This window comes from Mastomys coucha, unplaced genomic scaffold, assembly GCF_008632895.1.
Source record: "Mastomys coucha isolate ucsf_1 unplaced genomic scaffold, UCSF_Mcou_1 pScaffold4, whole genome shotgun sequence".
In the NCBI taxonomy this organism is placed as follows: domain Eukaryota; kingdom Metazoa; phylum Chordata; class Mammalia; order Rodentia; family Muridae; genus Mastomys; species Mastomys coucha.
Window position 1 is genome coordinate 55938684 of NW_022196910.1, and position 23961 is coordinate 55962644.

Consider the following 23961-nt stretch of genomic DNA (forward strand, 5'->3'; position numbering starts at 1 on the left):
TTTCTTTTAATGAATTTACAAACTAAATTACAAATAATATTAACAGAACACTGGAGGACAGGGGGTGGGAGAAGAAAATCATAAAAGAAATATTTTCTTTAAACAATTACAAAATCCCAAAGTGCACATGGTAACAAATCCATCCACACTGACAAAAAGAAAAAAAGAAAAAAAAGAGAAAAAAGGAAAAAGAAAGAACAATAACAAAACCACTAAAATATCCAAACTACTCTAACTTGAAATATAAATATAATTGTTCACTCTTTTATAGAAAATTTCCCCCAATGACCTAACCAGGTCAAAGCTTTTAAAAAGTATCAGCATTCTCAAAATGACGTCTCCTAGCTTGCTTCCACTCCTAGGGAGTGAGGGGTGACTCTCAGATGATGGTAATAAGACCCTCTGACAACTGAAGAACTGAACTTCCAAAAGGAGGGCTAGGAATCTGGCTCATTGGTGGTGCATTTGCTTAATGAGGGCAAGCCGTCAGCACCAGAAAACAGTAAGATTGCTAAAGAGAAATTCAAGTTTCTTTCACCTTGCCCTGTGAACCACGATGAACAGACCAGAGTGACGCGCAAGTCCTTGTCCTCCTGGCTCTTCTTGCCTGGGGAAGGCAGACAGAGCACTGGAGGGAATCATTTCTTCTGCTTCTGCAACCGGGCCTCCTTGATTGCTAGGTGAGGCCAAATGCTAAAACTAAGGGACAAACAGCTTAGGTCTATTTTTTAATCTAATTCATTAAAACGGTTCCCTCTTGCTTAGTTCTGAACTGTCCCACCTTAGGCTTCTGCTCATTAGTTCACAAAACAGTGGCAGCAGGAGTCTGGGGGAGTTTCCTTCAACATGGTAATTATAAGACAGTCTTAAGATTGGGATGGCAAAACCTGACACACAGGAGACCCGTCAGTTTTGCTTTGAATACCAATCTTTCTCAGTAATGACTGGGAGGACGGAGAGAAGCTAGTGGAAGCTGGGTTAAGTGCATCTAATGCCAAAACCTTTCCCTTTTCACCTAATCCTTCCCTGCACCTCTGAATCCCCAGAACTGGCTGGCCAAGAGAAAAGGTGACTGTTAAGACAGCCAGAAACAGCAGAAGGCCGACCTGTGTCCAAAAGGCCCAGGTCAGGTCAGACCACAGGTGAAGAGGGCTTTGGGAAGGACATCAGAGTCGAAGGTGGGGCACTGGCTTCGTCACATCCTGGAAGAAAGGGTGAGCCAGGGCTGCTTTGGCTGAAATCCGCTTGTTGGGGTCATAGTGCAGCATTTGCTGGAGAGAGAAATATATTCTGACTTTAGTGATGCAGCAGGTGTACTCAGAAACTTGGGAGCCAGTATTCTTCTTACCCAGTTCTCATTCCCCTCCTCCCACATCTGAACCAGACTACTGATGAAGAGGGGAAACAAAGGCTAAGGTACTTCTAACAGAGTTCAGGGGCTTAGCTTCTCTTCATCCAGGAAAAGCTCTTCTCTGGGAAGTAGGAGGGGGCTTCCAGGTATCTATTCCTGGCACTTACAGATAACAAGCTCCGTCCATCTTCATCCAGGGGAGGCACAACTTTGCTAAAATCTTGCCGAGCCCACTTGGGGAAACTTGGCTTATAATCAGGCATAGAAGTAACTCCTGGCCAAACCACCTCATCTGGGGTCCCCAGAGTCCGAAAGATCCGGAAGAGTTGGTCAATCTCAGAATCTCCAGGGAATAGGGCCCGGCGGGTCACCTAGAAATGGGGAAAGAGGAAAGCCAAGACCCATACTGACGTCAGTCCATATTGCCCCTTGTACAAAGGAGGTTCCCATAGGCAGTGAAAGGTCAGCAGGGCCCATGACTCCCCTCCCCAGGGCTTATCATGGGGTCGCTCATACAGAGCTTGAGACAATAAAGTCCCTTATCTGTCTCCTCACCCCTCCTTCCTTCCCCCAACCATGGCTTCATAGATCCCCAAGGCTGGGTGGGACTGGGAGGGGGTGAATGTCTGGGGTGCCACTGACGTGTAGCAAAGGGATCCCAAGCCACTCACGGGGTATGGGGTAGACACTGCGGTCATCCCCCCTCCTTGTGATGCAGCCACTTCTAGATAGGAGCACAGCGGGCAGAGACTGTGTCTTCCATTTCTTCTGTGCTCCCCACAGCACTTAGCATGGTGCTGGGTACACACTAGGTGCTTAACAAATATTTTTTGATGAATTGAGAGAGGAATATGGGCAACTGTAAGGTACTGGTGGATAAATTCACATCCTATATGTATATATCTAGGCTAATGGTCTCCAAGCCCCCAGTTTCAACCCAAAGGATCATAAAAGTATTATTGATCTGTCTACCCATTGTTGCATTAAATGGGATGAGAGCTCCCATATGAAGCTAGGCTTAAAGGATCCTTCACTCTGAAAGGCCAGAGGTTGAGGGGGCAGGGCATGACCAAGTCTACAAAAATGGTAGGCTGGGCTCAGCTTGCCTTTACTAAATTCCTTGTTTCTAAGAAGAGGTCTAGCGAGGCAGTGGTGGTGCACGCCTTTAATCACAGCACTTGAGAGGCAGAGGCAGGTGGATTTCTGAGTTCGAGGCCAGCCTGGTCTACAGAGTGAGTTCCAGGAAAGCCAGGGCTACACAGAGAAACCCTGTCTCAAAAAAAACAAAAACAAACAAACAAACAAACAAAAAAAAAAAACAAAAAGAAAGAAAGAAAGAAAAAAAGAAGAGGTCTATAGGACAAATGGAGACAAAACAGACCTGTCCAACCCTTGACACTGTGACATGACATTGTCATCCACAAAGTTCAAGCTCAAATACCATTAAATCAAATGTTAAAAAACCAGAGCTGGGTGCATACTTTTAACTCAGCACTCGGGAGGCAGAGGCAGGGAGATCTTTTGGTTTGAGGCCAGCCTGGTCTACAGAATAAGTTCTAGGACAACCAGGACTACACAGAGAAATCTTGTCTTGAAAAACCAAAACGGAAAAATAAAAAACAAAAAACCAAAGACCAACCGAGCAAGCAAACAACCCCAAAAAAACAACAAACAAACAAAAAACTCCAATCCAACCAAAAGCAAATAAAACAAAAAACCCACTCTGTTTTAAATAAGTTTATGATTTTGTGTTGAGGCTATATTCACAGCTATCGTTGGAAGCATGTGGCCGGCAGGCCACCTGTTGTACTAAATGGAATTCATTCTTTCAAATATTTGAGGATTAAGGCCAAAACAGCTGAATGAGTGGAGCCAGCAGGGTGGCTCATGCCTGTCAAGTCAATCCCATGGGCAAGATGGGAATGGTGGAAAGTGGAGCCGAAGCAGAAGATTGAGAATACAAAGCCAGTCTGGGCTACATGGTAAGACTAAGCTGGATGGGTACAGAGAGGATTGAGCCCACTTGGGGAGAGACTAAACCTGCTTACGGATATTCCAAAATTGTAGTTGGTATCAGGCAACTACCTCTATAATGGGAAAACTTGAGAGAACCCTGTGATCCTGTGGTTCCAGGCCAAGAAAAGGGTTCTTCTCTTGGATGTGGGCATGGTAGGCCGTATAGAACCTGGCGAGCTCCGTACCATTTCAGCAAAGATGCAGCCCAGGCTCCAGATATCCACGGCTGTGGAGTAGTACTTGCAGCCCAGAAGAATTTCAGGCGCTCGGTACCACAGGGTCACCACCTGGGGAAGAAGACAACAGGGCTTACAAGGCAGGAAGGATCACATACCTCAGTTCAATAAAACCCCGTCACCTTCCAGCTTCTTTTTTAAAAAGGGCTTTATTAATTTTTTTTTATTACAATAACGTACATACATGCATGTCTATGTAGATTTCCACGACTGTGCAGTGCCCTCAGAAGCCAAAAGAAAGTGTCTGATACCCTGGAGCTGGAGTTAAGAGTGATTGCAAACTGCCAGACATGGGCTCTGAGAACTGAACTCTGCAAGATTATATGCTCCTAACTGTTGAGCCATCTGTTTCTCCAGTCATGTAGTTCTAAATCCCCAGGACTTGGGACCTTCCTGGAAAATGAGATATTGAAACGATATGACAACCAGTTTTCCTGGCCTAGTATCTAAGTCCAGGCAACCTTGTTGTATGACTTCAGTGCATATCTCTAAACCCTTTGGGTAAAAGTTAACAGCACTTGTTCTTGCAGAGGACCCAGGTTCAATTCCCAGCACCCACATGGCAGCTTACTACAATCTACAGTTCCAGAATATCAGACACTTTCTTTGGATTTCTGTGAGTACCAGGCAGGCATGTGATACAGATATACATGCAAGCAAAATGTATACACTTTACATAAAGACCCTTGGGTTGTCAGAGATCCCACTTACCAAGGAACTCTTGTTCCAGAACTCTGCTAATTTCTGAATGAATATCTCCCAAGACTCATAAAGAAAACCATAAAGGGACTTACCTCATGAGTGTAAGTTCGGACAGGGACCCCAAAGGCTCTTGCTAGTCCAAAGTCTGCCAGCTTGATGGACCCCTCTGCATTGATAAGCAGGTTCTGGGGCTTAAGATCTCGGTGTAGGACACGGTGAGAATGGCAGAATGCCAGGCCCTGGAGCAGCTGAAACAGATAGCTCTGACAAAGAGAGGGGGAGGTTTGTTTCTCCATCACAATGAGCAGATACGGCTTATTCTTTGCCATATCAAACCTTCAATAAAACCTTAACTGTTAGATGAGAACTACACTATACATTTGGGGGGGTTGTTTAATTCTTTAGTTACATTTTTATTATTTATTATCTATTTAGAGGGGTCACGGGCACGCCACAGTGCACATGTGGAAGTCAGAGGACAACTTGCCAGAGTTCATTCTCTCCCTGTGTGGGACCTGGGGATGGAATTCAGGCCATCAGGTCATCAGGCTTGAGGCAGACTCTTTTACCTGCTGAGCTATCTTGTCAGCCTTGTTTGTTTCTAAAGATATTGTCTTCCTGGCCTGGAACTTTGTAGCTTTGGCTGCTCTTGTACTGACAGACATCCTCCTGCTTCAGCTTCCCAAGTGTTAGGATTAGAAGCACAAACCAACACACAAAAAGTACAATATAACCACACATTTAATAACCGATGTCTTTCACTGAATTTTCAGCCTGCCAAGCATATACACCAGATACTACTCCATTTCTGCATCCCGTTCAATACCCTGTGCTGAGCACCTTGAAGGTGTCGAACTGTGTGTTGAACTGTGTGTTGAATATGTATTTGTTGATACATTCAAAGTAGTTCCAGGAGTGAGCCCAGCTTGAAAACAGACAACAGAGACTGAGGTAGAAGAAAATTTTCAAGGAACCCACCAACTGCCCTCAATATCCTTTGTCTGAGCCAGGAAGTGGTGGCACACACCTTTCATCTCAGTGCTTGGGGGCAGAGGCAGGTGGATTTCTGAGTTGAAGGCCAGCCTGGTCTACAGAGTGAGTTCCAGGACAGCTAGGGGCAATACAGAGAAACCCTGTCTCAGAAAAAAAAAAAAATCCTTTATCTGAGTGTTATATGATCTCCTTCCTGCCTGAGCTGCCTAGGTTGGCTCACAGGAGCTCAATTTTGATTCTTCTGTCAATCCTAGGGTTAATGACTAATGAGCAGGAAAGGGGAGAGTCTTAAAGTCTGAAGTCTGAGAAAAAGCCAAAATAAATCATTACCAGACCAAATTACCTGCCTCTAGTTTTCCCTAAAATATGAAGGCTGGCATTAAACAGGATTACCTTGATGAGAGGAAGAGGAATGCCCGTGAGAGCAGAGGCATCCATAAATTTCTTGAGGTCCTGGTGCAGAAATTCAAAAACCAGATAAAGCTTATTTTCTGTGTGGATGACATCCAGCAGCCTGCAAGAGAAGGTCCAGGAAACTGAGTTGAGGGAGAGAAATTGTGAGGCTAAGAAAGCAGAATTCCTCTTAGTGATCACCTCTCAGACTAGACTTACTTGACGATATTAGGGTGATTAAGTTCCTTAAGGAGAGAGATCTCTCGGATGGCAGTACTGGGTACACCTTCAGTCTCACTTGGAGAGGTTGGGAAAACAGACAAGAATACGGTTACAAACATCATTCTCTCAGGGATACACAACCCCCCAAACCCCATAGGAAGGCAGAAAGGAGAGGTGCGGTCAGGAGTTAATTCCTGGGTGGTTAGGGTGTGGCTTTTAGTCATATTTAAGGGCATTATTTCCTCTTTTTCTAGTGGAAGGTAAGAAGAGCCTCCAGGTGAATGGAAAGCAGAGGAAAGGTAATAAGGGAGGGGGGTGAGAGTATCTCCCAGCCTCCCCAGAGGGCCAGTGAGTCTCAACTGCCATTCTTTTGAAAGAGGGTGAGGGTTCTAAGTATGGTGCTGGAGCAGTGAGGAGAGCTCTCCATTCAGAAAGGAACTTTTCTCTGGTTACCACATAACTCAGCTCCATGAAGAGCCCTGGACTCCCACCCCCCATCTTCCCTCCCCAAGTCTCTCGGCTTGCAGATTTGGGAGCACACCGGTGGAGCACGACAAGAAACTTTCCCCTGAATTCTAGCTCCGGACAGTCTCCTCCGGGAGAGTGTCCACCGTCCGCCAACCCACCGCTCGCTCCAGGAGTCCCTCCCCGCTACCTTCCGGTCCGGGGAGGCTACCCGCCTGTTGGGGTAGGGGGTTGGGAGGGGGACAGCCAAGAGGTCCGGGCAAAGGAGTTCCGGCTCCGGAGGCCACTCACGTGTCGAGCCGGATTTTCTTAAGCGCCACCACTTCTCCCGTCAACTTGTTTTTGGCTTTGTACACCACTCCGTACGTGCCCTCTCCAATCTTCTCCACCTTTTGGAAGTTCTCCATGGAGCGCTAGTGAGGCGGCTCAGGCCCCCGGGAGCGGGGCCCGGGAACCCTGACGAAAGCGGGCCCGACACTCGGAGCGGAGGACCTGGGGGCCCCGGTGAGCACTGCAGCCCCAGCTCGGGATGGAACGCAAGGAGAGCACAGCCCTTGACAATTTGTCCAACTTGAAACAATGTTGCCGCCTCCCCCACAGCTCCAGACGGCCATCCGAGACCCCGCCCCTCCTTCCCGCGTTTCCCTGGCCCCGCCTCCCGCCCCTCCGATTGGTTTACGTCACGAGGGCGGGCCGGACCCCCGCGCTCCCGCCTCAGAGGCCCCGCCCTGGGCGGGCAACAGAGGGTCCGCCGCACAACTTTTCCCCAGTTCCTGGTTTAGGCTCCGTTGGCCGGAACTGGTGATGTTTCTGGTCTGCAGATTTTCTTACCCTTTCCCTTCAAAATTTTCACCACCCCTTGGGTGAGATTAAACTCCACCCGGACAAGAAAATCTTTTTTAAAAAGCAAAACCTGGGAATCTTTAAAAGAAAAATGTGTGTTTTATTTTAAAGTGTGTGTGTGTTGGCGTGTCTGTATGTAGGTTATCGCAGAAGCAGCAGATGCCCTGGAACTGAAGTTCTAGGCAGTCGGGAGCCTGGCTTGGGTGCTGGAGGTGAATTCTGGGCTTCTTCAAGAGCAGTTTGCGCCCTTAACAGTGGTGCTGTTTCTCTAGCACTCCCACCTGCTTTTTGGAAACATCTCATAATACAACCCTTGTTGGCTGGAACGGGTTCAAAAGTCCAGGTTGTCTTCGAACTCACAGATCCATCTGGCTCGGTCTCCCGTGTGCCACCATGTGGGGCACGAAATTGGGTCTCTCTCCCTCTCCCTCTCTCCCTCTCCCTTTCCCTCTCTCCCTCCTTCCCTCCCCCTTCTCTCTATCTCCCTCTCTTCCTCTCCCTCTCTCTTTCTCTCTCTCCCTCTCTCCCTCCCCCTCTTTCCCTCTCTCTCCCACACACTCCCTCTGCTTTCTTTTTCTTTTTCTGGACAAGGTTTCTCTGTGTAATCTTGGCTGTCCTGGAACTCTGTAGGCCAGGCTGGAAAATCGGGACTGTTATTGTAAAGGATTCTTTGGCTAGATAACAGAGTCGTTTCTCAGCTTAGCTTAATACTGTCTTACTGTTTCGGGGTTCGTTGGCTGCTTGTGTTGTTTTTACTGCTGGTAATCTACACCCCCAGCCCCTTCTGGCTGCTTTCGGATAAAAGTGCTGTTTCTGTCTTTAGGAACTCTTGGTTTGACTCAATTCTCTTCACTCTGTCTTGCTGAATTGTGACTGTGAAGTATGTGAATAGCGGCTGCCCATCAGCGAACTCTTTCCAGAATGATAAGTGTGTATGTTAGTGAATGTGACACAGTGAAACCAGAAACTGTCATTGAGCAGTGGGATGAAATCAGTTCCAGCCCTTTCCTTCTTCCCAGGTTTCCCCTCCTCTGCAGGCAGAGGAGGAAGGCCTATGCAAATGACCACTCCTTTCTATATAGGGGTTCACTCCCACCCCCTGGTACCTTTGGCTGCTGAAAGAAGGACCAGTATGGGTGTCCAGAGAAGGAGCTTCCTTCCTGTGCTTGTGCTGAGGGCTCTGTTGGCTGTGGGGGCCATAGAAGGTGAGTGTGTGTGTGTGTTTGTGTGTGTGGTCAGGGGCAAGTGCTATTAGCAACTGAACATCTGCTCTGGGTTTCTCTCTTCTAATCAGACAAGTCAAAATACTTCAGGCTTGTCCTATTTGATTTAGTAAGGATATGGTTTTGTTTGTTTTTTATTTGTTCAAAACAAGGTCCAGTGTAGCCCAGGTTAGCCTCAGATTCACTGTGTACTCAAGGATGGACTCAAACTCCTGATCCTCTTGTTTCTACCTCCTAAGTACTGGGATTAGACTTAAACCAGTGTGCCCAGCTTTAGATGTGAAATTTAGGATCAAGCACAGAAGACACTAATTCTGAAGCTGCTTAGGGTACTCAGCTCAAATAGGGGCTCCAAGGAGGTGACGGTGACAAGGAGGTGATGTGACAAGAAGGTGACGTGAGGGGGAAACAAGCCCTTTGGGTGATGTCTTAAGTGCTAGTGGTAGGAGATGTAGAGATTCAGTAAGGCCAAGCTGATAGCCCACCGCTGCCTCTGGAGTGGAGATGGATGAATGCTGCCCAGGCCTTACATTCTAGCCCTGGGAGAGGTCTCCGCAGGGTCTCAGCTGAGCATCACATGAAAGGACTCTGGGGGATTGAGGCCTCGTGACTGGAGCAAGGGGAGGGATTTTAGGGTGGTGAGAGGGTCTGGAATGTCCCATGCTGCTGAGGGGGTGTCAAAAAGAATGGTGCATCTTGTGACTGTTGTGGCTTCAGGGGTAGAGCACTCCCTGAGATGAGCATAGACCAGCCCCCAGCAGAACCCTGGGTTCCTTTTCTCTATTTGGATGCCTGGCCTCACAAACTTCTGCAAAGTTCCTTAATCTGCCTTCTTCACTTGTACTGCAATTTCCAGGCTTTTGTTTCTTTTTCTTTTCATTCCTTTTCTGAGATGGAGTTCCTTAACGTGGTTTGCAGAAGTTCTGTTCATACCCACACGTCTGAGGCCCTTAAGATACTGTGCTTACATTTCAAACACTGACTTTAGTTTTTGTTTTTGAGTTTTTCCCCCCCACCATGGGAGTCTGGGGAACAAACTCAGGTTGTCAGGCTGGTAGAAAGCCTCTTTACCCCAGAGACCTCACTTGCCCAAGATTTTTTTCTGAATACCTATTTTAGACAAAAACAGCAAGCAAGAAGGATAAAGCAAATGTATCAAAATGTTGGTGGTTTTGGGGTTTGGGTGAAGGGGTGGGGATGCCCTTTTTATTCCTTTCTTTTCAGACATCTGTTTTAGCTCTGGTCTCCCAATGTAACCCCAGCTGGTAGCTCTGGTCTCCCAGTGTGACCCCAGCTGGTAGCTCTGGTCTCCCAGTGTGACCCCAGCTGGTAGCTCTGGTCTCCCAGTGTGACCCCAGCTGGTAGCTCTGGTCTCCCAGTGTGACCCCAGCTGGTAGCTCTGGTCTCCCAGTGTGACCCCAGCTGGTAGCTCTGGTCTCCCAGTGTGACCCCAGCTGGTAGCTCTGGTCTCCCAGTGTGACCCCAGCTGGTAGCTCTGGTCTCCCAGTGTAACCCCAGCTGGCTCCGACTGCAGTGATTGTCCTGCTTCTTCTTCTTTGAAGCGCTGGGATTACAGATGTGATACACTATACCCAACTGAATTATAATAATTATGTCTGCTTTGTCCCCACCTCCAACCTGTACAGGCTTCTTCTCCTCCCCCCTCCTCCTGCCTTTTCTGAGACAGGGTTCTGTAGTTGGTGCTGCTCTGGAACCCACTATGTCGTCCAACCTCATGGTGATCCCACGCTGCTGACTCCTGAGTTCCTGCCCTGATGCCACACTGGCCTCTCCACCATGTAAAAAAAAAAAAAAAAAAAAGTCTGAAGGACTGGAGAGTTAGTTCAGTGGCTGTTCTTGTAGAAAACCCAGGTTCAGTCCCCAGCACACCTACATGGCAGTAACTCCAGACCCAGGGATCAGACACTCTCTTCTGACATCAGGGGTCACTAAGCATGCACTTTGGTGCACAGACATACATGCAGACAAAAGACTCTCAAACAATAAAAAATGGATATCCTTTTTTTTTTTTTTCTGGTTTTTCGAGACAGGATTTCTCTATGTAGCCTTGGTTGTCCTGGAACTCACTCTGTAGACCAGGCTAGCCTGGAACTCAGAAATCTGCCTGCCTCTGCCTCCCAAGTGCTGGGATTAAAGGCGTGCACTGCCACTGCCTGGCAAAAATGAATATATATATATATATATTTTTTTTTTTTTTGGTTTTTGGAAACAGGGTTTCTCTGTGTAGCCCTGGCCGTCCTGGACTCACTCTGTAGACCAGGCTGGCCTCGAACTCAGAAATCCGCCTGCCTCTGCCTCCCAAGTGCCGGGATTAAAGGCGTGCGCCACCACTGCCCAGCATGAATATTCCTTAAAAATAATCTGAGTGGGCCATGATGGTGGTGCACGCCTTTAATCCCAGCACTCAGGAAGTAGAAGCAGGCAAAGCTCTGAGTTCAAGGCCAGCATGTTCTACAGAGTTAGTTCCAGAACAGTGAGGGATACACAGAGAAACCCTGTGAAAAAAATAAATAATAAAACAAAATGTAAGATGAATCTGAGATATGGGCTGGGCATTAGCTTAGATGGTAGAGAGTTGGTCACATCCACACACCCCATGTTCTATCCCTGGTCTAGCACCTGCCTAAGCCTAGCATCTAGACAGTAAAAGCAGGAAGATTGGCACTTACGGGTTATTATCTGCTACATAGAAAGTTTGAAGCTAGCCTGTGATGAAAAGAGATGGAGAAAGAGTGGGACCTGAGGGTCAGATTTTATGGGGATTATGGGACAATTTAAAAACAAAGCCACACTTTCCAGGCTGCATGGTGGCACACACCTTTAATCTCAGCTTTTGGGAAGCAGAGGCAGATGGATCTTCTCTGTGAGTTCGAGCCTAACTTGGTCTTCATAGAGAATTATAGGCCAGCCAGTGAAACTGAAAACAAACAAACAAACAAAAAGCCCTCTCCACCCCCCAGCAGTCAGGTACAGTGTCGTGGGCCTAGAATCCCAGATCGAGGAAAGAAAATCACCGGAGTCCAGAAATGTAAGACTAGTCTATGCAATAACATAGAAAGACTTCATCTTAAGCAACAAGCTGTTATTTAGTTCAGTGATAGAGTTCTTCTCTAGCACCTCCAAAGCTCTGAGTTTGAGTCTAAATACCACCACAAGCAAAACAAAACACCAAACAACAGTCTTAGGTGTCTGTGGCTGCGATGGAACACCATGACTGACCAAAAGCAACTCGGGAGGAAAGGGTTTATTCAGCTTATAGTTCACCACCACTGTTCATCACTGAAGGAAGTCAGGACAGGAACCTGAAGGCAGGAGCTGATGCAGAGGCCATAGAGGGGTGCAGCTTACTGGCTTGCTTTCTGATAAAACCCAGGACCACCATCCCAGGGATGGTACCACCCACAATGGGCTGAGTCTTCCCACATCAATCACTAATTAAGAAAATGCTCAACAGACTCCCTCCATTATGCCACCAATCCTATGGAAGCATTCATTTTCTTAGTTGAGGCTCCCTCCTGTCCCTACAGAGTGAGTTCCAGAATAGCCAGTGCTGTTACATAGAGAAACCCCTGTCTTGAACCACCCTCACTCCCAAATAATAATATTAAAAATAAATCCTTAAGCCAGGTGGTGGTGGGGCATGCCTTTATTCCCAGCACTTGGGAGGCAGAGGCAGGTGGATTTCTCAGTTCGAGGCTAGACTGGTCTACAGAGTGAGTTCCAGGATAGCCAGGGCTACACAGAGAAACCCTGTCTTGAAAAACCCAAAAAATCCTTAACAGAGGAAGAAAGAGAGAAAGAAAGGAAGGAAGGAAGGAAGGAAGGAAGGAAGGAAGAAAGAAAGAAAGAAGGAAAGAAAGAAAGAAGGAAAAGGAAAGAAGGAAAAACACCAGGTGTGGGGCATCTGTGATTGTACTCAGTAGGCAGGGGCAGGAAAATGGCAGATTCCAGGCTGGTCCAAGCTACATTGCTCAGAGTCCAGGCCAGCCTAAGCTACATAGAAGGCCTATCTCAAACAAAACCACAACCACTAACCAAAACCCCCAAAGAAGAAAGGTCATATACCTCATTCTGTCACTGAAGCCCCTAACTCAGCATTTCTCAACCCCCTGGGGTCAAATGACCCTTTCCCTGGGTCGCCTAAGACTCTCAGACTCAACTCCCTGGGGTCATGACCCTTTCCCTGGGTCGCCTATGGTTCTGGTCTCAGAAAACTCAGATATTTACATTACAATTCATAACAGCATGAGCAACTGTATTACATGGACACAGCATAAGAAGGTTGAGAATCACTGCCTTAGCCCATCTTCTCAGCCTCATTTCTCACAGTGTATATCGATCATAAGGGTAGCGAACTCCAACTTGCCATGTAACTGCCTCCATGTGCAGTTCCTCACTGAAGCCATCCGCACTCGGCTAGGGTGCAATTAACCTGTTCATCTGCCATTTTGTGACACTGCACTCTTATGACAGATATTAACAATGGTGTGGTGACAAGTTGTGTACATGTTCATTTCTTATGTTTAACTTTAAATCTCTCCAGAGCTGTATTTTACTCACTTCTTAATACCTTTGTACTCAGAATAGTGCATTATATAAAATGAGTATCCAGTAAATCAAAATGCACTTTTGAGGGGCTAGAGAGATGGCTAATGGGTAAAGAGCACTTGCTCCTCTTTCAGAGAACCCAAATTCAGTCTCCAACAACCACATCAGGTAGCTCAAAACTTCCTGTAATTCCAACTTGGGCAGTCGGGTCTGATTAAATAAATAAATAAATAGATAGATAGATAAATTAACTAATTAATATGCATTCTGAAAGCCACGCATGGTGCTATCCGTTTGTAATCTGAGTACTTGGGCCACTGATGCAGGAGGATGACAAGTTTAAAGATAGCCTGAGCTGTAGAGTGAGAGTTCTCTCAGAAGTAGATAGTTGGGGCTGGTAAGACGGCTCAGGAGGTAAAGGCAGTTGCTTCTAAGCCTGATGGCTTCAATTCAACCCACATAGTTGGAGGAGAGAGTCGAATCCCATGGATAGACAGTGTTTTCTCCTCCATACATAGACTGTGGCACTCACCACACACACACACACACACACACACACACACACACACACACACACACTTAAATAAGTACGTTCATGGTGGCTTGCCTGAAATCCCAGCATTTGAGAGGCTGAGACAGAGGGCTTCCATGAGGTGAAGGCCTGCCTGGAATTCAGCAGTCTAAAATCTTGTCTGGAAATATGTATGTGCAGTGGCTGGGAAAGTCCTCAGGGCTTGTCCCAGGGCCTGTAATCTAGCTCCGCTTGTAGGGTGCTTGTGTAGGAATCACTAGGCTCCTTCCCAGCACCACACAACCTAGGCTTAGTGTCAGCAAAAGGGTCAAAGCCATTTCTGTCTTCACAGTGAGTTTGAGGCTAACCTGGGTTATATGATACCTTATCTAAAAAAGAAAAAGCAAAAGCTAAGTGTGCCCTAGTATGTTCAATCTTTAGTGCCATAAGCTTATGTGAGCATCTGTGTGTGCGTGTGCATGCATGCAAATAATAAATAATTTAAATCAAAAAACATTTCTGGGGGCTGGCGAGATAGCTCAGTGGGTAAGAGCACTGATTGCTCTTCTGAAAGTCCTGAGTTCAGATCCCAGCAACCACATGGTGGCTCACAACCATCTGTAATGAGATCTGATGCTCTCTTCTGGGGTGTCTGAAGATAGCTACAGTATACTTACATATAATAAATAAATAAATCTAAAAAAAAAATGTCTGGTGTGAACCACATGAAGGCTCATCAACCATCTGTACAGCTACAGTACACTCATATACATAAAAAATAAATAAACCTTAAAAAAAATGTCCAGTGTGATGATGCATGCCTTTAATCCTTGAACTCTAGAGGCACACAGATGTCCTGTGAGTTTGAGTCAGCCTGGTCTACAGAGTTAATTCCAGGCCATGAAGGTCTGCACCATGGGATCCTACCTCACAAAAACATTGTTGTTTCTAGGATTTTTTTTGTTTTGTTTTGTTTTTGTTTTTTTGAGACAGGGTTTCTCTGTGTAGCCCTGGCTGTCCTGGAACTCACTCTGTAGACCAGGCTGGCCTCAAACTCAGAAATCTGACTGCCTCTACCTCCCAAGTGCTGGGATTAAAGGCATGCACCACTACTGCCCAGTGTTTCTAAGATTTTTTAAGACAGGCTCTCTCTATGTAGCCCTGGCCATCCTGGAGCTGTGTTTGTAAGCCTGGCTAGCCTTGAGCTTACAGAGATCTGCCTGCTTCTCCCTCCCGAGTGCTGGGATTAAATGTATGCACTACTACACCCTGCTTTAAAAAATTAATAAAAGCATTTAAAGATAAGTAAAAAGAGAGTTGAGGATATAGCTCAGTGGTGGAGTGTGTGCAGGTGTCGGGTCCTCTGTTCAGTCTCAGTACTGCCCCCCATCCCTCCAAAATTAATAAATTTCACTTTGAATTTAACAGTGAGATGACATGGGACTAAGGATCCCAGGATCTTATGGTATATTTCTTTTAGGATCCAGGAATCAGGACTGGCAACTTGTAACTAAAGCCTGGAACAGGCAGCTGTACCCTGAGTGGACAGAGGCGCAGGCGTCTAACTGCTGGAGAGGTAGGATTTGGAAATTCTGGGGAAATGGGATAAGGGGAGACTAAGAACAGGGTTAAATTTAAGCAGGTTGGGAGAGAGTTTGGAGAGGGGAAACCAGAGACCCAGCTAATGTGGTGTCCCTTCCCAGGTGGCCAGGTGTCTCTGAAGGTCAGTAATGATGGGCCTACACTGGTTGGTGCAAATGCCTCCTTTTCCACTGCCCTGCACTTCCCTGGAAGTCAAAAGGTACTGCCGGATGGTCAGGTTATCTGGGCCAACAACACCATCATCAATGGTATGTACCTTTCTCAGTACCTCCTGAGCCTTATTCCTAGGGCTTAGATTCCCAGGTATCCCCAGTAAGTCCAGGGGAAAAACCCTTCCTCTTCTATTTTTTAACAGGGCTGGGACCAGGCTGTGGTGGCGCTCGCCTTTAATCCCAGCACTTGGGAGGCAGAGGCAGGCGGATTTCTGAGTTCTAGGCCAGGCTGTCTTCCAGGACAGCCAGGGCTACACAGAGAAAACCCTGTCTGGAAAAATAAAAATTGAAAAAAAAAAAAAGGAGAAAAAAGAAAAAAAAATAAAGTCCTCGGCAGAGTTGTTCAGACCTATAGCAAATACTTACCGTTCACTGCTGCTGCTGCTCTGAATCTCACTCGAGAGTCACTGTAAACATTTTATTCTATGGACATACAGTCTTCTATTTATGTTCTCTATGATACAAATCTCAAGTTGTGGTTTCCTGCTCTCCATATCATTCTACATGGGTTATAGTATGGAGACTATAGTTCCAGCTAAGGCTTACTCCCACAGCCCCATCCACCGGGAACTATTTAAGGAGTTTGAGAGTACCCAGAAGAACGATAGCTTGAAGTTGACTGTCTCTCCCTTTCTAGGGAGCCAGGTGTGGGGAGGACAGCCAGTGTATCCTCAGGAGCCTGAAGATGCCTGCGTCTTCCCTGATGGTGGACCCTGCCCGTCTGACCCTAAGCCTCAGAAGAGAAGCTTTGTTTACGTCTGGAAGGCCTGGGGTGAGGTCGCCTAGCAGCCCCTTCCCAACTGTAATCCTACCCGGGAGCCTGGAGCCCGCCCTTCCAGACACCTCCTGAAGGACATCCTCAACCTCCCTCTAAAGCCTTTTCAAACTGCCTCTCTGATCCCTTTGCTTCCTTGCTTTTTTTCTCAGGACAATACTGGCAAGTTCTGGGGGGCCCAGTGTCCAGGCTGAGCATTGCAACGGGCCATGCAAGGCTGGGCACACACACCATGGAAGTGACTGTCTACCACCGACGGGGGTCCCAGAGCTATGTGCCCCTTGCTCACTCCAGTTCAACCTTCACCATTACTGGTAAGGGCTTAGAGAGGAACAAGGCCAGTCAGGCATAGGGCAGAAGGTGGGGAAGCTGGCTTGGATTAGAAAGAGAAAGTAGTATCCAACCTTCAGGGAGATCGGGGACCAGAAAGGCCTGGGCAGAGAAATGTGGGGCTTAGAGACAAATAGAGACCTGGCCAGTCAGCTTGTGCCTGGAGAATGCAGCTGTGAAAGAGATGTAACTTGGTCCCTGTTCTTATTTTTCTGACTCCAACTGAAGACCAGGTACCCTTCTCCGTGAGTGTGTCCCAGCTGCAGGCCTTGGATGGAAAGAACAAGCACTTCTTGAGAAACCATCCTCTCATCTTTGCCCTTCAGCTCCATGACCCCAGTGGCTATTTGGCTGAGGCTGACCTTTCTTACACATGGGACTTTGGAGACAGTACTGGTACCCTGATCTCTCGGGCACTTGACGTCACTCACACTTATCTGGAGTCGGGCTCCGTCACTGCCCAGGTGGTACTGCAGGCTGCCATTCCTCTTGTTTCCTGTGGTTCCTCCCCAGTCCCAGGTACCACAGATGGCTACATGCCAACTGCAGAAGCACCTGGAACCACATCTAGTCAAGGAACCACTACAAAAGTTGTGGGTACTACACCCGGCCAGATGCCAACTACACAGCCCTCTGGAACCACAGTTGTACAAATGCCAACCACAGAGGTCACAGCTACTGCCTCTGAGCAGATGCCGACTTCAGCAGTCATAGATACCACACTGATAGAGATGTCAACTATAGAGGGTACAGGTACCACACCCACAAGGCCCTCTGGAACCACTGTTGCAAAAGCAACAACCACAGAGGGTCCAGATGCCAGCCCACTGCTGCCCACACAAAGTTCTACAGGTAAGAACACATGAATGAGGAGCTTCTTGGAAGCGGGCTGTCAGTTCTCCACTCTGAAGTCTCACCCCAACGCAGATGCTAACCAGTCCTTTCTTTAGCATTGTGGCTACCTCAGAATTCTCACTAGCTCTAAGACCTACAAACTGTCTTAACCAGATGCAAGAAGTGTGGAGTTTAGGAAAGGAGTTTTCCCCAGTCCAAAAGGGAAGAATGGGTTGGTTTTATTTATCTCCAAGGGAACAGCCTATGGTTATTAACAAAGTTGTATTACATTTTTTAAAAGATTTATTTCTATTATTTTATGTGTATGAGTACACTATAGCTGCACAGGGGGCCATGAGCCATCATGTGTGTGGCTGCTGTTGATCTCAGGACCTCTGCTGGCACCGCTAGCTCCAGCATAATTTAGTGCAGCTGTCTTCAGACGCACCAGAAGAGGGCGTCAGATCTTATTACAGGTGGTTGTGAGCCACCATGTGGTTGCTGGGATCCGAACTCAGGACCTTCGGAAGAGCAGTCAGTGCTCTTACCCGCTGAGCTACCTCACCAGCCCTTGTATTACATTTTCTGCTCAAGCATGAATACAGATATTTCGGGTTTTGACACCCTGATTCTACCATTTCTACTGCTGAATGGATTGACACAGGCCAATTGTCTAATCCAGGACCTAGCCCAGGGTGGGACATGATAAATATTTGTAGATTTTTTTTGTCATTTTTTTCTTAATTTAAAAAAAAATGTATGTATGGTGTTTTACCTGCATGTTTGTGTACTACTTGTGTGCCTGACACTCATAGACACCAGAAGAGGGCATTGGATCTCCTGCCCTGAATCTAGAGTTACAGATGGTTGTAAGCCACCACATAAGTGCTGGGAATTGGACCCAGATTTTCTATAAGAGCAGCCAGTACCTTAAACCACTGAGCCATTTCTCCAGTCTTGGAGTGTGTGTGTTCTTTCCGTGTATGGGAAGAAACATTTTTTTCCTAACGTAGCTCCCTTATATATGAGACCTACCAGATTTCGGCTGACACAAAGCCAGTCACTATAGGATCTTGCAGCTCTGGTTGTACCTGGGACAATGTCTCTAAGGCAGTTCTTGACTCTGCCCCCTGAAATCTTCTTCTGACAGGGTCCATTAGCCCTCTACTGGATGACACAGACACCATAATGCTTGTGAAGAGACAAGTTCCCCTGGATTGTGTTCTATATCGATATGGTTCTTTTTCCCTCACCCTGGACATTGTCCGTGAGTCTTGCCTATGTTGGGGACTGAGGAAAGGAGGCATAAGCTTCCAGGGCTGGCCAGTAGTAATGTACCCTGGGAGAAAATACTTGAGGATACCCCAATGGCAGAGATAGTTTTGGGAGCACATCCCCTGGGCTTTCCTGTACATGGTCTTGGTAGAGGAATCCTAACTTAAAAAGTTGCAACCTTTCAGAGGGTATTGAAAATGCTGAGATTCTGCAGGCTGTGCCATCCAGTGAGGGAGATGCGTTTGAGCTGACTGTATCCTGTCAAGGCGGGTGAGTGTCCTGCTGGTTGTCCTGTTAACCCTTGAGGATGACTGTCACTCTTTCTGGAGTTCTGTCCCTTCCCAGATGCTTTGAATCAAACTCATACTCTTTTTTTAAAAAAGATTTATTTATTTTATGTATATGAGTATACTGTAGCTATACAGATGGTTGTGAGCCTTCATGTGATTGTTGGGAGTTGAGTTTAGGACCTCTGACCGCTCTGGTCAACCCTGCTCGCTCCAGTCGGCCCCTCTCGCTCAGGCCCAAAGATTTATGTATTATATCTAAGTACACTGTAGCTGTCTTCAGATGCACTAGAAGAGGGTGTCGGATCTCATTATGTGCTTGCTGGGATTTGAACTTAGGATCTTCGGAAGAGCAGTCAGTGTTCTTACCTGCTGAGCCATCTCAACAGCCCACAAACTCATACTCTTTTCAGGCTACCCAAGGAAGCCTGTATGGACATTTCATCACCAGGGTGCCAGCCCCCTGCTCAGAGGCTATGCCAGTCTGTGCCACCAAGCCCAGACTGCCAGCTGGTTCTACACCAGGTACTGAAAGGTGGCTCAGGGACGTATTGCCTCAATGTGTCTCTGGCTGATGCCAACAGCCTGGCAGTGGCCAGCACCCAACTTGTTGTTCCTGGTAAGTACTTCAACAAGAACTAGAAGAAATGGGATGGACAGAGGCTAGCTGGGAAGGAACAATCACTGAAGCAGTGTCTGGAATTTTGCTTACAGGTCAAGAAGGTGGCCTTGGGCAGGCTCCCTTGCTTGTAGGTGTCTTACTGCTATTGGTGGCTGTGGTCCTTGCATCTCTGATACATAGGTAAGACACGGCTATCTAGTATCCAGGTCCTCACCCATTGTTACCACCAACCACTCTTCCTTCAGGGGTGCAAAACTACTACTCCCTTGAGGAAGCATGGTGTCCAGGAGAGATCCCAGGGGTGGAAGTCAGACAGGCCTGGGCTGCAGTCTCCCTGTGGTAGTTTTAAACTTCTAAAGGTTATTGGCATCAGAAGCTATGTGGGCAAGCCTCCAGGGGTAGAAACAAGAGCGAAACAATTGATGATGTGCAGCTGTTGTTAACATTAAGCGTTGTTGCTAGGCATGGTGGCGCACGCCTTTAGTCCTAGCACTTGGGAGGCAGAGGCAGGTGGATTTCTGAATTCAAGGCCAGCCTGGTCTACAGAGTGAGTTCCAGGACAGCCAGGGCTACACAGAGAAACCCTGTTGTTCATATTAAGTGTCTGAAAACAGCAACAGTATAACTCATATACATAAACAAATAAGTAAATTTTTTAAAAAAGGTAAGTCATAGGCCAGTGATTTGGCTCAGGGGGGAATCACCAAGGCTGACCACCTGAATTTAATCCCTGGTGCTAGAAGAGACCAAATTCCCCAAAATTTCCCTCTGACCTTCACATTGGTCCATGCATCGCCACCCATAAGTAAATAAAAGTGTAAAATTCAAAACAAAACAAAACAGGGCAGTTGGGGTAAAGCGCATTATTTACCTATGAGAAAGGTATATTCTGCAGGACATGCGAGCGCACACCTGTAGTTTCAGCATTCAGGAGGCAGAGGTAAGTGAGTCACAGTGAGTTTGAGACTAATCTGGTCTACAGAGTGAGTTCCAGGACAGCCAGAGCTACATAGTGAGACCCTTGTATTGAGAGGGGGTGATGGGTTGAGAGAATGTATGTCAGTGGTTAGCAGACAAGGGGAGATGAACACTACGTAGGGTAAGGAGGAGGGGAGAGAGCTGCAGTCAAAGCCAAGTAAACCTGGGGGAGAGTTAGCACAGGCAGGTTGCCCTTGCTGACCATGCCCCCTCTTCTCTTCATACTAGGCATAGACTTAAGAAGCAGGGCTCAGTTTCCCAAAGGCCACATGGGAGCACTCACTGGCTGCGCCTGCCTCCGGTCTTGCGCACTCGCCACCTCGGTGAGGACAGTCCACTGCTCAGTGGGCAGCAGGTCTGATCATTCTCAAGGTGCTGTGGATTTCCTGGGCTGGGCAGCAGAGCCTGGATTTTCTACAGTCTTCCCTTTGAGACTACCAATATCTGAAATAAATTCTCAGAACCTTGTGGTAGGGGTTTTTGTTGTTGTTGTTGTTGTTCATTTATTTGTTCTGTCTGCTTTTAAATCTGTCTGTAGAGGGGTGAAGGTGTAAAAAGAGATGTGTTGCTCATTTAACAGATATCCCAGTGATGGAAAAAGTCACTTTATTAGATGAGGCATTTTCAGTGTTATGCGTTGCTGGTTGTGTAAGGATGTCTGTATGGGAGCAGCGAGGTGGCAGAGGATAATAAATACTGTGAAGGTGATGGAGCATCCTTCTGGGCTAGCAGGAAGCTGTGGCAGCATCTAGACAGTAGGAACTCTCCAGGAACAGGGAGGTAGGCTCAAGGCAGAGAGCATCCTCAGCTCCAAAAGCCAAAGAAATTGTAGGAGCTGGGAGCTGGACCCATAAGCATGGGCATCTGGTTCTTATGGGTGATCTTGATCTGAAAGGGAAGGGAACGCACTTGGAGGCTTGTCCCGGGCCCGAGGGCACACTTGGAGGCCTGTCCCGGGCCTTACAGCATTAGGGTTCTGGGGTACTGAGAAAACAGAAACCGGAGTTTGGGAATAATGGTACACAAGGGAACCTGGGGCACCAGGGAGAAGTAAAGAAGCTGTAGAATGGAGACTTAGGTTCCATGGAGCCTAAGGCTCCAGCTTTTGCAGGCATAGACAATACTCACCGTACAGGGCGCCTGCATCCAGGGCTCCCCATCAATTTGCATAGGGAGGGTTTTTGTGGTCCTGCAGGAGGTTGAGATATTCTTACCAACCAAACATCAAAACTGCTTTCTCAGGTTAGCTTTGAGACCTTCTATCATGGAGAAAGACCCAGCAAAATGATCCCCCACCCCATTCCCATGAATCATCACCACCCTCCCCTCAGGAGCCCTGGCTGGAATCCTCCTTACTGGAATGTGATCTCGGAGCACTTGGCCAGCCGGTGTCCAGCACTCTTGAGCTTGGTATAGATCTGGCCCATCTCAATTGCACCCTCTATTCCTACCACTTCCAGCCGCTTGTCACTCATGTCTGGGGGTTAGAAGCAGGAAAGAAGTGGGTTCTTCTGTAAGATTCACACCTTCTCAGATCTGCATTAGCACCCAGGGTTGCTTGTTTCACCTTGCACACAGGTTTTCAGGATATCGGGGTCTGTGATTATTTTGGCCATGCTGCCCAGCGCCTGGTTGATTCCACACGTGTCCCCGTGAGGTCTCTTGGTGTCACCCCAGAGGTTGGAGCCACCATGCATGCTTGGGATATTCAATACTGCAATGCCTTCTAGGGAAAGGTGATTCAGATCCAGCAACTTCCCACATATCTGAAGGGAGAGGGGCAGAACAGAAGCTAGAGAGCACGTCGGATCTCAGCTGACAGCAGTCAGGAAAGAAACGTAGCTGCTCCTGACAGAACTAAGAGGTATGTAGGACTGGAGAGATGGCTCAGCGGTTAAGAGCACTGACTGCTCTTCCAGAGCTCCTGAGTTCAATTCCTAGCAGCTACATGGTGGCTCACAACCATCTATAACAGGATCTTCTGGTGTGTCTTAAGACTGCTACAGTATACTCATAAACAAAATGAATAAATCTTTTTTAAAAAGGTATGCAGGAGAACAAAACAAAACAAAACAAAAGACCTAATAGATATATAATTGGTTTTTCAAGACAAGATTTCTCTGTGTAGTCCTGGATGTTCTGGAACTTGCTTTGTAGACAAGGCTGGCCTTGAACTCAGAGATCTGCCTGTCCCTGCCTCTGGAGTGCTGGGATTAAAGGCTTGTGCCACCTAAGAAATGTGTTTATTAGCCTACCATGGTGGCAGGCACATGTCTTTTATCCCAACAGTCAGGAGGCAGAGGCAGATGAATTTCTGTGAGTTTGAGGGCAGCCTGGTTTATATAGTAAGCTCAAGGATCGCCAGATCTGCACAAATAAGAGACCCTGTTTCCAAAAGAAAAAGTCATTAAAATGTATTTATTTATTTCTGTCTGTATGTGAGTGGATGGGGACATGTATATACACTTGCATGGCAGTCAAGAGAACAATTTATAGGAGTTAGTTCTCTCCTTACTCCCTGTGAGTCATGGGGATTGAACTCAGGCTATCAAGCTTAGGAGCAAACTGGTTACCTGCTGATCCATCTCACCAGCTCAAGGGACTAGTATATCTGAAGGACCTGGTTAAGTCAGGGTTGGAGAGCTGGGTAGTCAAGTGTAGGTCACACATGTGTGATATTCTCAAGGGCTCCTATGTAGGAAGAAACTTGATACAAAAAAAAAAAAATGGAAAAAAAAATTGTAATCCCAGAATTTAGAACTTTGAGGCAGGAGGATTGCCACAAGTTCTAGGTCAGCCTGGGCTACGATGTGTGACACTGTCTATAAAAAAGTTAAAAAGCTGTGGGTCCTGTTGGTACTAGCATACGCACCTCAACGGTTACAGACTCTCCCAGCTTTTTGCATGTTGAGAAGATGGATTCAGATGTGGCAAACTCCAAGTACCAAAGCTTGTTCTTCATTCTATATCAGCCAACAAAAGGCCCAGCAGGGAAGAAACAAGTTACACAGTGCTGACAGTGACCACGAAGGGTGCCAACTTCCCAGCTCCAAGGGCAACAGTAGTAGCTGTAGTTAGGGGTTTCCTCATAGTGTTTATACTCATATCTAACCATTCTGTGTCAAACTTGGTTACAAATTCAATCTTCTTTGTTTTTATGTTTTTATTTATTTATTATTTATTTATTTTTTTGAGAAGGGTCTCTTTGTGTAGCTCTGACTACTCTTGAACTCCTATATAGACTAGAATGGCCTCAAACTCAGGGATCTGACTGCCTCTGCCTCCTGAGTCAGTATTGGGATTAAAGGCGTATTTGTATCATGCCTGGCACAAATATAGCCTTGATGCCGAGTGTCTGTTCCCTGTCTTTTTTAATACTTATTTTGTGTGTACATTCATGCACCCGTACAGAGGTCAGCTGACAACCTACAAGAGATACTTCCCTCTTTCTACCATGTGGGTTCCAAGAATCAGACTCAGGTGTACACAACTGAGTTACCCCTCTCCCCCCACCCTCCCCCA

The 23961-nt window shown here is 47.0% G+C and overlaps 3 protein-coding genes across 8 annotated transcripts in view; 1 reads left to right on the forward strand and 2 right to left on the reverse strand.

The window, feature by feature from the left end:
* Cdk2 (cyclin dependent kinase 2) lies at positions 1-7030 on the reverse strand. Of its 2 annotated transcripts, XM_031349810.1 has the most exons (8): positions 6670-7030; positions 5911-5988; positions 5692-5812; positions 4398-4568; positions 3553-3654; positions 2023-2166; positions 1519-1722; positions 1-1271 (listed from the first exon to the last, which is right to left on the reverse strand). In XM_031349810.1, exons 1-8 carry the CDS (start codon positions 6783-6785, stop codon positions 1167-1169), a joined length of 1041 nt encoding a protein of 346 aa, XP_031205670.1. In that variant the 5' UTR covers positions 6786-7030; the 3' UTR covers positions 1-1166. The 2 variants fall into 2 exon arrangements, with proteins under 2 accessions (XP_031205670.1, XP_031205671.1); XM_031349811.1 differs by lacking the exon at positions 2023-2166 and having other exon boundaries at positions 6670-7029.
* Positions 7031-8325: 1295 nt separating this feature from the next.
* Positions 8326-20907, forward strand: Pmel (premelanosome protein). The gene is made up of 11 exons (XM_031349494.1): positions 8326-8426; positions 15005-15100; positions 15228-15374; positions 15976-16110; positions 16266-16427; positions 16672-17295; positions 18428-18544; positions 18738-18822; positions 19253-19458; positions 19554-19641; positions 20668-20907. Exons 1-11 carry the CDS (start codon positions 8354-8356, stop codon positions 20798-20800), a joined length of 1866 nt encoding a protein of 621 aa, XP_031205354.1. The 5' UTR covers positions 8326-8353; the 3' UTR covers positions 20801-20907.
* A 121-nt stretch (positions 20908-21028) lies between these two features.
* The window catches only part of Dgka (diacylglycerol kinase alpha), a 29101-nt gene continuing 26168 nt past the window's right edge, over positions 21029-23961 (reverse strand). For all 5 annotated transcript variants that reach the window (XM_031349492.1, XM_031349490.1, XM_031349489.1 and 2 more), the window contains 5 exons: positions 23312-23402; positions 22007-22205; positions 21796-21916; positions 21568-21628; positions 21029-21327 (listed from right to left, as the gene is read on the reverse strand). In XM_031349492.1, the coding sequence (XP_031205352.1) occupies positions 21244-21327; positions 21568-21628; positions 21796-21916; positions 22007-22205; positions 23312-23402 (556 nt within the window). In that variant the 3' untranslated portion in view covers positions 21029-21243. The remainder of the gene's footprint in view (positions 21328-21567; positions 21629-21795; positions 21917-22006; positions 22206-23311; positions 23403-23961) is intronic.

Coding starts and splice junctions, on each gene's coding strand:
- Cdk2 (XM_031349810.1), bottom strand. CDS start 6,785: ATGGAGAACTTCCAAAAGGTGGAGAAGATTGGAGAGGGCACGTACGGA. Junction 5,989..6,669: donor AAGAAAATCCGGCTCGACAC/GTGAGTGGCCTC, acceptor AACCTCTCCAAG/TGAGACTGAAGGTGTACCCA. Junction 3,655..4,397: donor TCCGAACTTACACTCATGAG/GTAAGTCCCTTT, acceptor CTTCTTCCCCAG/GTGGTGACCCTGTGGTACCG.
- Pmel (XM_031349494.1), top strand. CDS start 8,354: ATGGGTGTCCAGAGAAGGAGCTTCCTTCCTGTGCTTGTGCTGAGGGCT. Junction 15,375..15,975: donor CAACAACACCATCATCAATG/GTATGTACCTTT, acceptor CTCCCTTTCTAG/GGAGCCAGGTGTGGGGAGGA. Junction 18,545..18,737: donor CCTCACCCTGGACATTGTCC/GTGAGTCTTGCC, acceptor GCAACCTTTCAG/AGGGTATTGAAAATGCTGAG.